This window comes from Artemia franciscana, chromosome 5 (genome assembly GCF_032884065.1).
Source record: "Artemia franciscana chromosome 5, ASM3288406v1, whole genome shotgun sequence".
Lineage (NCBI taxonomy): Eukaryota > Metazoa > Arthropoda > Branchiopoda > Anostraca > Artemiidae > Artemia > Artemia franciscana.
This window is the reverse complement of record NC_088867.1, coordinates 33,720,557-33,739,216: the sequence shown is the minus strand read 5'-3', so window position 1 is coordinate 33,739,216 and position 18,660 is coordinate 33,720,557. Positions and strand designations below refer to the sequence as shown.

The window sequence follows — 18,660 nt, the reverse complement described above, 5'->3', positions numbered from 1 at the left end:
TTGGGGACATCAACCCTCTCACAGCCCCTAGGAAAAGGGCTGTAAGTTAGACAATTTGTCCCTTGTTTACATATAGTATTTTGTTATTGTGTAAGGTATGCATATTTGACCTTTACTTTCCAAAAAGACAAAGGGTATTCAGGCAAGCCTTTCAGAGAAGGTTGAGGGGATATTTAAACCAAATTTAAAGACACTATGTGCATGCACATCATCAAAAGAGTGCATCTCAAGAATGAAATCCAGCATTAATTTGTAACTTTAAGACAATGCTTAAATGGGAAGAACAATTGACAAAAATGCAATATGTACATGCTACTAGTAATGCTACTACTGCTGCTACATTTACTACAACTACAACTACTGTTTATTCAGTTACTACCCATTGTAATAATAAGTGAGGAAAGATACTCTCTATGTAAAATCTTTCATTTTTTTGATCAATCAAGAAAATAAATGGGATATACTCTTTATATGTAACTCTACTTAGTTCAGCCAATTTTCTATGGACATAATAGAGGAGGGTTAGTTCTTTTTTCTAACATGAGAAATTAATATTTATTAGTGGAGTATCCAAATCCATGGAGGGGTTTGGGAAAAGTAGAGGCAATAGACCCAGCAAGAGCAGGGAACTTCATTTGAATTTTTATAAATTCATTGGCAAAACCTCTAAACATGGATGGTATGAGGTTTGTGAGCTATTAGCTTAAATTTGTCAGAAATAATTAAGAGGAAATTTCTTTGTTGTGTTATTCTTAATAGCTCTTTTTAAGCAGAAACTTAAAAACTGTGGGTTTCCTGAGACCAAATATGAGGTGGATCATATCAGTTTGTATGTTTTCAACTTTTTGTAGTTGTCTTCACACAAGCACCATGTATAATGAGCTCATAATGAATTTGGGTAAAGGTCTAGAATAGCAGCTCTTTAAAAGAGATAGGCCTACTTTTATATTGACAATTTTATGTTTGTTTTTATGGCTTTGGTTGCATTTTTGACAATTCTTCCCCAACTCTCCTCTAATGGCCTCTTATAGCCATACAATTTTCTGATAAACATGGAATGTCAGCTAAGTATAAAATAGACCTTAAAAACTTCAAAATACTTTATATAAAGATTCTTCAAATATGTACACAATCTTCTAAATTTTTACATTACATTAAAATGTGATGTGCATCATCATATAGGCTACACCACAAAGCAGGAAAGTCAAATAGGCTAGGCCTAACCTGTGTAAACAAGATATTTTTAAACTGAACATGACCTTTCTTAGCCTTAAATTTCTACCCAAAATCCTAGAAGCTGGTTGTATCAATTCCACTGGTGGAGGTTTAAAGTCATAAAACTTAAAAATGGGGTTTAGGAACTATCTACCAAATTTATTGCAAGCACAACCAGGTCTATCTCTTTTAGTTATACGCTTAAAAACGTTCAGATACTCTTCAGCTATATAGAAACACTTGATCCTACAACTCAAAGTAGCACCAATCTATCTGCATGCTCATTACCATGGATGCTATCATGGGCTGGTTTCCAAATCAACACAATATCGTAAACTAGCAGTTCAAGCTCCTGAGCAATAGTCTCAACATACGAAGTATTTTTTGGAGGCAGGGGAACAGAATCACAAAACTTCGAGAAAATTACCGAGAAATATGCTCTTCTTCTTCTTCTTTTTCAGAAGGTGGGGGCTATTCAGTCGATACTATGCAGCCTTTTTCCTTTTGACTCACTCTGTGACATGGATAGAGGTACGGAGTTGGTTTGTCCTTATTTATCTTGTATCTGCTCAGATTTCTTGCATTAAATCTTTTGACACTAGGAGTTGAATTATATCATGAAAATAGAAATCACCAATGCAACAGCACAAACACACAAAAAAAAGAGAGACAGAAGGAGAAAAGGAAGACTGTTTTCCTAAATTAGTGATTAATATAGACCAGCACTTGAATGAGGCCTTAACCCTATTCATCCATACAATCACATAGGTCAAACAGCATAGCCATACACAATCAACCATAAAGAATAATCCATGGACATGCAGTCATGTCGTCAATAAGTATAAGTCGTCATTTACCAAACAATAGAAAAAATAATAAAGACAAATAATTCAGAGGCAACAACCCAACACAAGGGCTCATCAGGAGTATATGTGAATATATATTGAGTTCTTTACTCTGTGTGCAAGTATGGTCAGCAAGACTCTTGGCTGATAGTGAAATTTTGTGGTAATTGAAGCATTCTAATATTTTGCATTCAGGGTATACTGTGCAGAGTCAAGCTCCTGTGACCTACCTAGAAATTATTCTCATTCTTCCTTATATTCGAGTTTCAATGGATTCGGGATCCAGCTAAACATACTTTTTCTTTCTTCGGTCTTCTATGACGGAGATAACTACGAGTAACTTGACGATAAGCATTCTGAGATTCTTGTGGCAGAACACCGGTGGATTTAAAGCAAAATCTTAGGGGTAGAGAATGTTGCGTTTACACTGCTTATGACTCCCCCCACCCTACTTCTAGGTATCCGGTGTTTAAGTATTTCATTATGATCATGGTTTACGCATAGAAACAATATATTTTAAAGCCTACTCCATTGTAATTATTCGATCATAAGTACTTTTGATCAATAGCAAATGCATGTGTGGTAGTCCAGCTTTTTGATATTCAATATTATACACAGATACTGTATCATTTACAAATATGTTTACCTTAATTCAATTTCTTTGATCATATCCTCAAACTTCAGTTTTACAATTCGAGTAATGACATCGGGACATTCTTGAGGGGCCTGCTCTATAATAGAGTTGTCATTAAATTAATATTTTCTACTTCTTTAAATGCAGGCCAATAATGATAGCAAGTCACAGTTATAAAGAGATCTGGGGTCCAATGTGACGAACAATAGCCAAGGCATCTTCAAAATGTTTAGCAAAGTAGCGTGTTGATCCGACGAATGATAACGGTAGCATTACTTTTTCACAAATGAATGCATCCTGTTTCAAGGCTAAGTCCTTAAGATGTCGTGTACCACCAAGTTGTTTTCACCCAAAACAGTTTTCAGGTTATATTTTATCCAGTCAATATGATCACGTTCAACACGAATAAAGGTATCAACAAGGTACTGTTGAAAAGTCTTCCTCCAAAACGCAAATCATTAAAACCAATCCGACGCAGATTGGGCGTTAAAGCTTGCATAGAAATGCTTTTCGTGTCAGCTAGTATATCAATATATATATATATATATATATATATATATATATATATATATATATATATATATATATATATATATATATATATATATATATATATATATATATATATATATATATATATATATATATATATATATATATATATATATGTATATATATACATAATTGGAAATATTTATATGTGAACTAACATTATTTTCATACAATCCTGATAGGGGCCTATGCCAGATTTGCCTCTCACTCACTCGGACTATTTGTCTCGGCTTTTTCAAGAATTAGCCATGGCTTGATGCCCACAGTTACTTCATTGCGTTGCGAGAGCAACACTTTGGTTTTGTCGTGTTTTTTTTTTTTTTGTTCCTAGCACCCCGATTTCAGCTTATTGCTAGAAAGTGGTAAGGGTCTAACCTCTGCGGTTTTTACGGAAAGTGTGGACCTTAGGCCGGATTGATGAATATGACTTTACATTTTGGAAAGCTTCGTAGAACTCTTGCCTGGGGCCAAAAAGGATGGTTTTTGCTTGTCCTTGAGCCAGAGCCTATAGTGTGTGAAGTGAAGAAGAGTTGTATAGCCTATGTCAGAGAGGACTATCTGAAGTTATGCAGCCAAGCTTTCGTTTCATCAAACCATGTTTCTGCTTTCGAGTGGAAAGCACCGTTCTAGCAGGCAAGCAGGCAGGCACCAGTTTCAAATTGAAGATGGACTAAAATCTATAAGTGTTAAATATATGCGACAGTTACCCTGCCCCACAGCCAATATATCTTCTTTGAGTGATAAATAGAAAAATTTAGAGAAGCAAAAAAGCGGCATTTTCCCACGGGTCCGAAAGTGCTGCCGTGATTTCGGCTGAGTTTATCATTCGGTTTTTCGCACTTGGGATTGCGGTAGAGAAATGGTATCAGATGTGCCTCTTAAACTGTAAAAGTTCTCTCATTGCTAAAGAAATTAGAGTTTATCCTTTGCTCCTTTCTAAGTGATGACGTTAGAAAGTTGGCCTACGGCAAAAAAGTCAACTTTTGAACTAAGACAGATAGATTTTTTTTTCGACGGCAGTCGATAGCTTTTGATGAGCTGATCAAAGTACATGTCATCCATTTTTTTGTACAAAAATTCCTTCATGAGATATACCAGTTTGAAAGTTTAAAGGGGTTGACAACTTCAGTAGTAAGGTACACACTGAAACCAAAAATAGGCCGATACCAATTGTGAGACATATAGGGGAGTTGTAAGCAACAGTCGGCTGTTAGCTCATAATCATCCTCTTCAATGAGGGGTTCGCAACTCTTACTAGTTGGTGTACCTATTTTTTGTTTCCGTTGTATTTGATGGTAAGACCAATTTGGTTCCAGTGGTAAGACATGTAGGGGACTTGTAAGTAATAATCGGCTGTAAGGCTACAATCATCTTTAGCAATGAGGAGTTTGCAACTTTTGCGAGTTGGTGTACCTAGTATGTATTTTAGCATCCTTACAGATTAACAACTTCAGCGTTTAGTCGCAGCGAGGAAACAAAACCAAAGTGTTGCTCTCGCAACACTTTACTCGACGAAGCCAAGCAAAGGTTGCCGCAACACCTAACGTGGCCCATGCAACGTAGATCTAGTTTTAATTAACATATAACATATTCAATCGTTCAGGGGGGATTAGCCATGGCTTGATGCCCACAGTTACTTCATTTTAATTCATATACAACATATTCAATCGTTCAGGGGGAATCAATCGCTCTATATATATATATATATATATATATATATCGTTTTGACAATGTATATAGTTTTGACAAGGTTCTTCCACTCTCCTCTTGAAAATATTATGTCTCAAAGAAACAAGACTATCCACTTCGACTGGTCCCTATCCGACTACTTTCCCCTTATCTCCTTGCATTATAGCTATATTTTTCCGACGAATTTAACTATTTTCTGAAAATAATGGCTTTTAATAAACAGTAACGTTAATAAATTGTGTTTGAAGAAATTGGATTTTTTGTTCCCCAGACTGGCTTGCTAATTATTTCAACATTTTTTTTAAGATAACTATTTAATGGAAGAGACGTGTTTCTTTGTTGTTTTTTTTTTTTTTTTTTTTTTTTAACTAAACAGAAAAAAATATAAAATGACAGTTTTCTCATTCTTCGTCTGCCAAGGACCAGGGGCGTAATTTTCTATGGGGAGGGAGGCAACTGCCCCCAAGACTTTAGTTTGTTCCTCCCCCAGACCCTCAGCTTGCCCCCCATCTCAAAGCTAAAATATACTTTGCCCAAAAAATTTCCAAAACTGAGATGATCCTTTATAATTCAAGCATCTACAGAAACGGGTCACTTTTCTTTAGTAGTTAGTAGTTTCTGTTTTTTTGTTAGTATATGCCTCATTTTTCAGTATTCTCTGTCATTCTCACTTGATTGTGGAAAATTGGCTCTTAATTATCCCCCTCCTCTCAGGATTTTGACGAAAATCGGCCACTGCCTGGGATGTAGACATCTCTTACGTTAATGTAACCATTAGCTTTAGATATAGAATTGATCATTGAGAGAAACTCCCGCGCTTTTGTGCAGAATATAAAGTCACAATTCGGAGAATGAAAGCTAGTTCTTCTCTGATCACGTAGTTGATTGGAATGTTAATAGAAGGAAACATTGAAAATGGTAAATCTCTCTCTCTCTCTCTCTCTCTCTCTCTCTCTCTATATATATATATATATATATATATATATATATATATATATATATATATATATATATATATATATATATATATATATATATATACATATATATATACATATATATATATATATATATATATATATATATATATATATATATATATATATATATATATATATATATATATATAAAATTTATTGTATTAGTGAGTAATCAAATTTAAACTAACAAGATAATTCCATTAGAAATTCTTCAATCAAGAAGCACATTAAAGTAAGTGCAAAACTACAGTGAAAATGAATATAACAAGAACAAAGCAGTGAATGAAAACATCATTAATGTATTTTATTTTCATATAAAGAACTCAATCGTTTGATTCAAAAGCGTTTTGGACCCTTGTACTTTTACAAAAAAAAAAAAACAATACAAAAAAAAACAGGTATAAGCAGGGGGCAGGCCCTATCATGCGTGGAACAAAATCTATTTATTTTAAGTTTTAATGTCACTCCTTATTTTCGTTTAAAATGCTTGTTGATTTTTTTTTTATTAAATACCAAACTTTAAAACAAGAGATGTCACTATAAATTAAGATATGGTATTTAAAATGAACGTAAACTACAATGAGCAATCAAACAGTTCGTGGTAACAAACTGTAGTAAGGAGCGACCCGGCTCAATAGTAACCAAAACTCTAAAAAATTGAATTTTGATATCAATAGCTACATCAAAAGAATCGCATTTTAATGCTGATTTTAAATATATAAGTTTCATCAAGTTTAGTCTTACCCATCAAAAGTTCCGAGCCTGAGAAAATTTGCCTTATTTAAGAAAGTAGGGGAAAACACCCCCTAAAAGTCGTAGAATCTTAACGAAAATGACAACATCAGATTCAGCATATCAGAGAACCCTACTGTAGAAGTTTCAAGCTCCTATCTACAAAAATGTGGAATTTTGTATTTTTTGCCAGAAGACAAATCACGGGTGCGTGTTTATTTGTTTGTTTTTTGTTTTTTTTCTTTTTCCCTGGGGTCATCGTATCGACCAAGTGGTCCTAGAATGTTGCAAGAGGGCTCATTCTAATGGAAATGAAAAGTTCTAGTGCCCTTTATAAGTGACCAAAAAAATTGGAGGGCATCTAGGCCCCTTCCCACGCTCATTTTTTCCCAAAGTCAACGAACCAAAATTTTGAGACAGCCATTTTGTTCAGCATAGTCAAAAACCATAAGAACTATGTCTTTGGGGATGACTTACTCCCCCACAATCCCTGGGGGAGGGGCTTGCAAGTTACAAACTTTGACCAGTGTTTACATATAGTAATGGTTATTGGGAAGTGTACAGACGTTTTCAGGGGGATTTTGTTTTGTTTGGGGGTGGGGCTGAGGGAACGGGGCTATGTTGGAGGATCTTTTCTTGGAGGAATCTGTCATGGGGGAAGAAAAATTCAATGAAAAGGGCGCAGGATTTTCTAGCATTACTATAAGAAAACAATGAAAAATAAACATGAAAACGTTTTTTCAAATGAAAGGAAGGAGTAGCATTGAAAGTTAAAACGAACAGAGGTTATTACGCATATGAGGGTTTCTAAAAATACTTTAGCATAAAGAGCGAGGTATTTAGGAGGAGATAAATACCTCGCTCTTTACGCAAAAGTATTTTTAGTAATTTCAACTATGTATTCTACGGCCTTTCTGACTCAGGGGTCATTCTTAAAGAATTGGGACAAAACTTACGATTTAGTGTAAAGAGCGAGGTATTAGCGAGGGTACAAACCCCCTTGTATACATAATAAAAATATAAGATTATGAAAGTTGGTTACGTAAGTTAATTTTTAAGTTACGTATATTTTTTACTAATAAAAACATTCGTTAAAAATTAAAAGTTCTAGTTGCATTTTTAAGTAACCGAAAAATTGGAGGGCAACTAGACCTCCTTCTCCACCCCTTATTTCTCAAAATCGTCTGATCGAAATTAAGAGAAAGCCATTTAGCCAAAAAAAGAATTAATATAAAAATTTCATTTTAATAATTTATGTGCGGAGAGCCAAAACAAAACATGCATTAATTCAAAAATGTTCAGAAATTAAATAAGAAAAACAAATTTTTTAGCTGAAAGTAAGGAGCGACATTAAAACTTAAAACGAACAGAAATTACTCCGTATATGAAATGGGTTGTCCCCTCCGCAATCCCTCACTCTTTACGCTAAAGTTTGACTCTTTGCCACAATTCTATTTTTTAAAACAATTAAAAGCTTTAGTGTAAAGAGCGAGGGATTGCGGAGGGGACAACCCATTTCATATACGGAGTAATTTCTGTTCGTTTTAAGTTTTAATGTCACTCCTTACTTTCAGCAAAAAAAAATTAGTTTTTTTTTAATTTAATATATAATAGAGCCTAAGACGAACCTAAATTACATAGAATAAGTGATGTGATACCGCTATGTTTTAGCCAACCAACATGCAATGGTTGTAGTTACGCTGTAATGAAAAATAAATAGATTGGTTAAATTTATACTTATATTTAGCTAACTGATTTTTCTGCGCACAAAATAGAAGATTTTAGTAAATTTTGTTTAGTAACTTGTTTAAGTAAGGCTTTAGTAAATTTGACTTTAAAACTTAAGACCCTCTAATTTTAACAATCTTTCCGCTACCTTACACTTTAGTAATAACAACATGGCTATCAATTATGTATTGAAAATTTTATGTATCAAAGATAACTTAAATTCATTATAAAATTGTCTGTTTTATTTTTGATTTTTTTTCGGTGGGGGGGGGTCACTTCTAATTGACAAAACCATTCTTTGCTTAGAAATCAATACCTTCAACATTATGGTTAGAGAGGAATCAAATAATGGGAAACGGAAAACAAAAGAAAAGAGCAGTGGCAAAAACAAGTACATCCTTAAAGTAGCAAAACTAAATTATTTTTCAAAGATGTTTTCATGCAGAACTTTTTTAAACAGTATATTTGTAATTATTGCTTTCATCTCGTTTTCAGTAAACCACATGACCCTATAATCCTTAGTGGGGCTTGATGTAACTGTAACTGTAACTTGATGTAACTTGTAACTCTACCATCATTTTTGATAGCTTGTTTTAATTTTAATTTTGTTCTTCTTTGTCTTACCAAATAAAGTGCTTCAAACAACATAAATCAAATTTAAACAAATAAAAAGATTATAAATTTGAAAAGAATGGATTTATAAGTAATATAAAGCCGATGAAAGTTATCCTCATCGTAGTTCCATAAAGAGAACCAGGCCCCACTGGATAGTGAGAAAAAATTACAATTGTAGCTGATTTAGGAATGGTAACTATTATTTAAAGGAATCTTAATAGTAATATGACATTGGGAAAACAAATTTACAGGAATCTCAACAAACAGCCTTAAACATATTGCAAATGGCGTCGAATTGAAATGAAAGCTACAACATTATTATCATCATTGTTGAAAACTATAGACAATGAAATTACAGTTTCTCACCTTTAACAACAAGGAAATTCGAATCTTTTCAAACAGTTCAGGGTAACGAACTGTAGTAAGGAGCGACCCGGCTCAATAGTAACCGAAACTCTAAATCATCAAAAGAATCGGATTTTAATGCTGATTTTAAATATATAAGTTTCATCAAGATAAGTTATACCCATCAAAAGTTACAAGCCTGAGAATATTCGCCTCATTTTAGAAAATAGGGGGAAACACCCCCTAAAAGTCATTAAATCCTAACGAAAATCAACCATCAGACTCAGCGTATCAAAGAACCAAATTGTTTTGTTTGTTTGTTTTTTTTTTGTTTTTTTCCCCAGGGGTGATCGTATCGACTGAGTGGTCCTAAAATGTCACGAGAGGGCTCATTCTAACGGAAATTAAAAGTTCTAGTGCCCTTTTTAAGTGACCAAAAAAATTGGAGGGCACCTAGGCCCCCTCCCACGCTAATTTTTTCCCAAAGGTCACCGGATCAAAATTCTGAGATAGTCATTTTATTCACCATAGTCAAAAAACCTAATAACTATGTCTTTAGGGACAAATTACTCCCCCGCAGTCCCAGTGGGAGGGGCTGCAAGTTACAAACTTTGACCTGTGTTTACATATAGTAATGGCTACTGGGAAGTGTATAGACGTTTTCAGGGTGATTTTTTTTTGGTTTAGGGGGGAAGTTTGGGCGAGGGGTTACGTGAGAGGATATTTCCATGGAGAAACTTCTCATGGGGGAAAAAATTTCAATGAAGGGGGCGCAGGATTTTCTAGAATTATTTTAAAAAACAATGAAAAAATAATTATGAAAAGTTTTTCTACTGAAAGTAAGGAGCAGTATTAAAACTTAAAACGAACAAAAATTATTAGGCATATGAGGGGTTTACCTCCGCGTTATACCTCACTCTTTATGCTAAAGTATTTTTATTAATTTCAACTATTTATTCTACGGGTTTGTGATTCAGAGGTCATTTTTAAGGAATTGGGAAAAAAATCTAAGCTTTAGTGTAAAGAGTGAGGTATTGACGAGGGTTGAACCTCCTCATATACGTAATAAAAACATACGAATATAGAAGGTAGTTACGTACGTTAATTCGTAAGTTAAGTATTTTCTTACCAATGAAAAGGTTTGTAAAAAATTAAAAATTTCTAATTGCTTTTTTAAGTAATCAAAAACTTGGAGGGCAACTAGACCTCCTCCCTCGCTCCTTTTTTCTCAAAATCTTCCGATTAGTTGCAATTAATTAATATGCAAAATTTTGTTTTAATTATTCATGTGCGGAGAGCCAAGATCAAAACATGCATTAATTCAAAAAAGCCCAGAAATTCAATAAAAAAACAAGTTTTTTAAAAGAAAGTAAGGAGCAAAATTAAAATTTAAAACGAACAGAAATTACTCCGTATATGAAAGGGGCTTTTCCTCCTCTACGCCCCGCTCTTTAAGCTAAAGTTTCTTACTGTTTAAAAATAGAGTTAAGAAAAAGAGTCGAACTTGAGCGTAAAGAGCGGGGTTTTGAGGAGGAAAAGCCCCTTTCATATACGGAGTAATTTCTGTTCGTTTTAAGTTTTAATGTTGCTCCTTACTTTCATTTAAGAAAACTTGTTTTTTATTTAATTTAAAGGAAAGGATTGACGAGTTCCTTTTTATGGCACTTGGCATTAACCAAGTGACATATAGCAATCACAAATTCTGTCGGTCTGTCGGTCCCGGTTTTGCTACTTTAGGCACTTCCAGGTAAGCTAGGACGATGAAATTTGGCATGCCTATCAGGGACCGGACCAAATTAAATTAGAAATAGTCGTTTTCCCGATTTGACCATCTGGGGGAGGGGAGTGGGGAGCCGGTTAATTCGGAAAAAATAGAAAAATTGAAGTATTTTTAACTTACGAACAGTTGATCAGATCTTAATGAAATTTGATGTTTGGAAGGATATCAAGTCTCAGAGCTATTATTTTAAATCCCGACCGGATCTGGTGACATTGGGGGGAGTTGAGAGGGGGAAACCTAAAATCTTGGAAAACACTTAGAGTGGAGGGTTCGGGATGAAACTTAGTGGGAAAAATAAGCACAAGTCCTAGATACCTGATTGACATAACCAGAATGGATCCGCTCTCTTTGGGGTAGTTGGGGGGGGACTAATTCTGAAAAATTTGAAAAAAAATGCGGTATTTTTAACTTACGAACGGGTGATCGGATCTCAATGAAATTTGATATTTAGACATAATTGGAACGGATCCACTCTATTGGGGGGGGGGGGGTTAGTTCTGGAAAATTAGAAAAAATGACGTATTTTTAACTTAAGAAGGAGTGATCGGATCTTCATGAAACTTCATACTTAGAAGGACCTCATAACTCAGATCTCTTATTTTGAATCTCACCCGGATCCAGCGTCATTGGGGGGGGACAGTTGGGGGAACCGGAAATCTTAGAAAATACTGAAATCGGTGAGATCAGAATGAAACTGGATGGGAAGAATGAAAACCTGTCTAAGATACGTGAATCACATAACCGGACCGGATCAGCTCTCTTTGGTGGAGTTGGGGGGGGGGGGTAATTTTGAAAATTGAGGTATTTGTAACTTACGAAAGGGTGACAAGATCTTAATGAAATTTGATATTTAGAAGGATCTTGTGCTTTAAAGCTCTAATTTTAAATTCCGATCGGATCCTGTGCCATTGGGGGGAGTTGGAAGGGGAAACCGGAATTCTTGGAAACCGGGAAAATTGGGGTATTTTTATCTTACGAATAGGTGATCGAATCTTAATTACATTTGATATTTAGAAGAAATCCATGTCTCAGAGCTCTTATATCAAATCCCGACCAGATCTTTGACATTGGGGGGAGTTGGAGGGGGAAATCTTGGAAAACACTTGGAGTGGAGGAATCGGGATGTAGCTTGGTGGATAGAATAAGCAAATGTCCTTGATATGTGATTGACGGAACCGTAATGGATTCGCTCTCTTTGGGGGAGTTGGGGACAGGTCCTTCTGGACGTGCTAGGACGATGAAAATCAGTAGGCGTGTCAGGGACCTGCACAAATTGACTTGATAAAGTCGTTTTCCCAGATTCGACCATCTGGGGGACTAAAGGGAGAGGAAAAATTAGAAAAAATTTGGTATTTATAACTTACGAGTGGGTGATCGGATCTTAATGAATTTTTGATATTTAGAAGGACATCGTGACTCAAAGCTCTTAATTTAAATCCTGACCGGCATTAAGCCTTTTATTTTCCTTTTAAATCAATCTATTGATTCAAAGAATTTTGTTAGAGCTCATACCTTATGATCTCTTGGCTCTTAGCTCTTCTTGCCTCGTCACAAGTGCCATATGAGCTCTTAGCTCTTGTTTTCTTTGCTGTTACTGGGGCGCTGGAGCATCATGAAGAGTCATTATTGAGGTTTTTTTGAAAGCTAGTTTTGAAATCTACTCATTTTTCATAAATTTGACTTGAATAACACCATCACAAAGTATCACATGGCACACAAAAATTGCGCTTTTGGTAAATCTCTGGAGTAGAAAAGCTGTGAAGTACGAAAAGGGTACCATTATGATCTCATGATCGAAAACTAAACCTGAGATTCATAACCTTTCCTCTTGTGTACCAGCCCCTCACTATTTAAACAAAGTGGCTGTTGAAAAGCAGAACTAGGCTAACTCTAGTGCCTAGGCTTCTAGGGTTGTAGCGTCAATTCACAAATATTCCGGAAGAACGGCAAAAAGTATTTTTAATATCCTCCCACTCTCCTTAAATTGACTCAAATAAAATCAGTAGGCAACTATTAGATTTTAGAAAGATGTTGATAGGTTCATTTGAAAGCAACTGATTATTTCAATATGCTTTTTATATATTTATATTTGAAAAAAACATATAAAGCTGCATCGAGTGGTAATAGGAATTTGAGGCTTGGGTAATGTTATTGTCATTATTTTTTACCATCTAATCAATGGGTAGTTGGGAACAGCAAACAATATAAAGGAAACACTATTAAACATTACTTTATATTGTAGTGATATGGACACTTTGTTGCGGCAGTGGTATTTTAGGTCCGTATCTTAAGGATGAGACTTTTTTTTTAAATACATATTCTCTTTCAAGCACCCATTCATTTTTAATTGTCAATGGTTCTTAAGTGTCATGGCGACCACGCTCTTTTTCTTGATCTGAGTAAAACCAGTTTCTCTGTCAGCACTTGAAGATAGTCAGCTTAGATTCAGTGAGATAAACTACAAAGCAGGAGTATTTAATTAAATATTTAATATATAGAGTTGGTTAGGTTATGTATTTAATATAATCCCCTCTGGGCGGCCGGCTTTCCATATATCTTTGTTGAAGTTTCCTTAATTCTGCTCCTAAAGCATTATATTTTCATCATATTTTGGTGTATCTGGGTTGCAGAGGTAGCTAGCAACCTAGTAAAAGACGATCACGTCCCATAGTAAAAAACAAAATAGCCCGTAACTCCTAAAATATGAGTTAGGAGTCATGGTTGCTCCATAAATAGCCCGTAACTCCTAAAACATGAGTTAGGAGTCAGATTAAAAAAGAAGCGCGCTATTAAAACCGCCTTGTCCAATACTGGTTGTGAACTTTGACCCCAAATATTCTATTAAGCTTCACCAAATACGTCAATCTTTCAAAAATACATGGGCCGAAGTGTTCCTCAGTTAAATCGGCAATTGAATATCTAACAAAATTCACCTGTCCGTGCAAAGTCGCGCAATGTGATGGGATTGGATAACGCTCTGCCGGTGCTTAGATTGGAGTGGATAATACTCCACCATCGCAATTTCATATGATATCATTAACCTTTAGGAAGCTAAATCATCTGGTCAGATGGCATTTGAGGTTTGCAAAATTATTGAAGTGAGAAATCTACGTAAGCATCAATGATTTGTGCTTTAACTGAGTATTGCATTTTTTTCGAACGCTTAAATTACGCTCCAACATTTTGGTTCTTAAACAGATAAACTAAAAAAAAAACAATTACGTATATCCCTAATACTAATCAACAATAAAACTTTGTCAATTAAAAACAAACAAAAATTAGCTAAACTTAAAAAAGACATTTGTCAAGGAAAAGTTAAGAGACATATTAAAACCCAAGACGAGCAAAAAGCCTATTCCAGTTCAAACAAAAACACACAGAAATTGCTAGTAGGCTAATGGACAAATCAAAACCCAAAAAACAGAAATGAAAATACATGAACACATCAAGCTTAAATTTAACACATTCGTCTATTGACGAATAAAAGAATCCTAAAATAATCAAATATGAAAACGAATAATCAAGTCAAACTTGAAACGAACAGAAATTACCGCAAACAGAGGTTGGGTCACCACCTTCTAAACCTTCTACATGGCATATTGCCTTTTGTGCTTTACTGAAAACAAAATATACTAAACATTTTCTCTTCCATAATTATGGCATTGAAAATCAAAAATTACTGAGATTTCAAGAAATCAATATCATCGTATATTAAACATTCAGCGTACTTTCATTTTTTTTTTTTTTTTCCAGTCTTCATACTTATCATTACCAGTTTTTTTTTTGTGTGTGTTCCATTGTTTTCAGAATATCGCAAATTACACTATGCCTTCTAAAAGTTTTAAGGAGCAGAAGCCCTAATCCTGTTTGTGAAAATTTCTGTCCCCTTTTGGTTTGATTTAACTAATCTTTTTTCTGTTCGTCTTAGGATTTATTTATTCATTTATTGTATTGTTTTATTTTATTAAGTTTGAACTATTACAGGACTAAATTTCAGCTCACCTTAGGTTTTAGAATTGCTCCTAAATTCTTTTTGAAAATTTTTTTGTAGCGGTTTTCAAAATCAATCTTGCAGAAAGGTAAGATCGCGTCTGTGTCCTCAGTAGTATGCTATGAAATACTCCCATATGCAAAAAAAACAAAAAAAAAAAAACGTACATAACATTTTCAATATGGGATAAAGACGTTTCTGTTGCCCAGAGACAATATCATAAGGTTCAAACGACCTCCGTTTTGAGTTAAGAGGGGAAGGCGTACCTGCCCCTCCCCTTTCCTTTTTCTAAACTACCTGAAAGTTTTATCTGCATCCTCCGACGAGTGTTCCGTGAATAAGAGAAAAAATTACAACTTTCCCTCCCCAAGATCAGAATTTTAAGTGCTCTTGCTCCCCTTTCTATGCTTTTCCTAACAACACCTGTAAGCTTCAATTTCATTCTCTAAGCTGTTCCCAAGATACAGTAGATATGCTCTAAATCAACAACCTGGATTAATATAGTTTTTCTTTATCCAACTCAGTCCAATCCCCAAAGTCAAAATTTAAGGTTCACTCTACCCTCCCTCAAAGCTCCCTGAAAGTTGAAAACTTAATACCCAGGCTATTCGACAGATATTGCAGAAAGTACGTTTTGGAAGCATTGCAGCACATCGTGCCTCTTCATTAACTTTGCTCTTAAACTGTGCATAGATTAGAAGTCACATAGGAGCTCATTATCGGAAAACATTTTGATGAAGAGGATAGGACCCTTCTCTCAAGCTTGAAAATTTTTGGGAAAATGTGTAATTGTCTTAGTTATGCCTCTCTTGGGGAGGGGGGAGTTACAATCGTCATGACCTCTTTGGAAAGAGGATCTATCCTCTGCAGGGCAATGGAAAGAGGTTTCCAAATTCATTTCATTAGGATATCTATAAGACAAGGAGGACTGATCTCATTCAAAATATACATAAAGTGAAAGATAGTGTTCTATGTATGCCTTTTGAAAATGTACACCCACCAAAACTTAGGGAGAGAGATAAAGTTTTTAACGTCTTCTCCTCAGGCCACATAGTAGAAGTAGTTGTTGGTCTAACAAAATTTGGTTGGGGGTAATAGTAAATATCCTCGTTCTGCTTTTTAGGGATCCCTGCAAGTCATCATCTCTGTAAGAGAGAGGGTTACGAAATTGATTTCCTAACGACATCTACAAGCAAGGGTTACCGGATCGCAATTAAATATCATTGGAAGTCAAAGTATATGTCCTAGTTATATCAATTTGGCATTTGGAGACGATTTGAAATCTGTTAATTTTTATCATCACAGTATCTACCAGAATGAATTTCCAGACCTCAACCATTTTTCGTGGGAAGCAAGAATAAATAACCTAGTTGGTTTTTGGGAGTTTATATTCCATTTGACCTATGTAGGAGAGGATCCTGAAACTCTTGCCATTGTGACATCAATAACGGATTAAACATCAATAACAGATCAAGATTGTCGGGCAGTAAGAGCCTTTATTTTTCTTATGCTTTTCTTAAGGTTATTAACTATTACTGATAGAAATGGGGGACATAGAGACGATAAAGTATACAATAACTTTTCCTATAAGCGCCCTTACTAACCAATTAGGAAATTTGCTTAGCAACTTAGTAGGCAGAGATGTTTTTAGGCCTCATGTCGATATTTTTCTGCCTTTTCTTAGACTTTTCACACTTTATCAGTTTTTTACTAACCTTTTTGACAAAAAAAAAAAAACAAACAAAAACAAACTGAATACGGCCTAAATAATAAGTACGCGGGGATAGGTTCACCCTAAATAAGTTCCCGCATACATATTGTATGTGTTGCTCATTACAAGCTAGAATGGGATGTATGAATGAATTTATTGGGGGGAAGCTTTAAAGAAGTTCATATTTGGCTTCTTGTGTGAAAACTATTAAGTGTTTAAAAAACTCAGGATTTAGGTTGGGGTAATTTCGCTGCATGTAATTTTATTGCACAGACTGTGTTTACGAAACGAGAGAAGAAACACTTCTACTAATTAAACTAAAATTTTCCGACAATTATAAAATCACTCGCATTTCTGCCCCCCCCCCCCCCCAAAAAAAAATACAAATAAATCTTAAGATCGTTGGATCGTCTAAACTACCTGAAAATATCGAAAGACTAGAAGGTTACTGGATAAACGGCCGAACTTCATAGTAAAAAATCTAATCTTGCAATGGTCTGTCTGTTTCTCACAGAAAAATTGCTAGATTGACACCAGATTTTCTTTCAGAGTTTTGAGAATCATCTTGTCTGAAAGATGAAGTAAAATGAAACCTGAATATCGATTTTCCGATGCACTTGTTTCAGCACAACTTATCTTTATTTTCATATTCCAAACTACAGAGGGTTGCTACAGGGACTGCACTTGTCAAGTAGAAGGAAGCACACTAAGTCTCGAGTGCTCGAGGTAATAACCTTCTAAAGTTTCATTTCTCATTTTTGTGCTAAACCCTTGAAATTAATGAGTCAGTGTTTGAGTTTTTATTCCTTTATTTTTTAATTGGGTGCTATAGCATCGTAGTGGATGAGAGAAAAGTTTCGTTATGTTACTGCATCATCCATAATTAAGGAGAACACTTGCTTTACAAGCGAACTCTAAAAAGTTCGAAGTCAGCTTATAACGATCATTTAGGTTTTTATAAAGTTGAAATTTCAGTTCTATAAAATGTATTCCATCTGAAAGTATCACCTGCTGCTAATGAAAAATTTAGTGTTAAACCCCGTTTTGAAAAAATAAAACTAATGAGGAGAAGAAAATAAAGGAATGATTAAAGATATTCAATAGCTAAATTGTATTTATAGACAATGATGCTCTTTTTAGCTGAGTACGAAATATTTGTTTCTATAAAATGTACACTGAACTTCATCAGGTTAAAATTTTAACTCCAACCCACGAATCCGCTTCTAAGTTATTGTAAATATGGCATTTTGATAACCTGGGTGTGCAGGGCGTCATTTAATTTAGTTTAGCTGTACTTCTGAAGTCCTAGTTCCACTAACAGTTGTTCCTGATCTTCTCCCCTCCCCCGTCATTGCCTGAATGTTTTAAATTTGATACTCCAAGCCGTTCCCAAGATGTTGCAGATACCTCATTTTGATAAACCTGGCAACACATAATGTCTTTTGATTTTCCACGGTAATAAACTGTGCATGAACTTTAAGCCGCACAGGAGCTTATAATGCAGAAATATGGCTCCTTCACCGGTCCTGTCGTCTCTGGAGGCATTTTATTGTGACTTTTAAATATTTTGAGCAAAATGGCTTACTCGATGTCTTTGGAGGTTATGGGGGCTGAGTAGCAAAACGGAGAAAGACTGCTTGCCTTTTATTCTCTTTTAACTCTTAAAAGGGCACTGGAACTTATAGTTTCTAATCGAATTAATCCCCTCTATAACCATCTATGACCATCTCTTCCATGTGAAGTGACCCTACGAAAAAAAAATTGAAGGCTTATGACTCTTTACTACAGGCAGAACTAGAGCATTTTCTCTAGCTCCTCTTCATTGACTTAATTGTTTGTTTTA

The 18,660-nt window shown here is 34.9% G+C and overlaps 2 protein-coding genes across 6 annotated transcripts in view; one reads left to right on the top strand and one right to left on the bottom strand.

Annotated features, from left to right (window-relative positions):
- The window catches only part of LOC136027302 (protein AATF-like), a 31,266-nt gene extending 29,514 nt beyond the window's left edge, over positions 1-1,752 (bottom strand). Inside the window, exon 1 of one of the 3 annotated variants that reach the window (XM_065704411.1) lies at positions 1,643-1,752. The gene's annotated coding sequence lies outside the window, so the exon portion shown is untranslated. Of the gene's footprint in view, positions 1-1,369; positions 1,391-1,503 lie in introns of those variants that run through there. The other 2 variants (XM_065704410.1, XM_065704412.1) reach the window with 2 other exon arrangements.
- LOC136027300 (leucine-rich repeat neuronal protein 1-like) overlaps positions 1,679-18,660 on the top strand; it is a 29,114-nt gene continuing 12,132 nt past the window's right edge. The window contains exons 1-2 of one of the 3 annotated variants that reach the window (XM_065704408.1): positions 1,679-1,746; positions 17,367-17,543. In XM_065704408.1, coding sequence (XP_065560480.1) covers positions 17,404-17,543 — 140 coding nt within the window. In that variant the 5' untranslated portion in view covers positions 1,679-1,746; positions 17,367-17,403. Of the gene's footprint in view, positions 1,747-5,795; positions 5,854-16,496; positions 16,593-17,366; positions 17,544-18,660 lie in introns of those variants that run through there. The other 2 variants (XM_065704407.1, XM_065704409.1) reach the window with 2 other exon arrangements.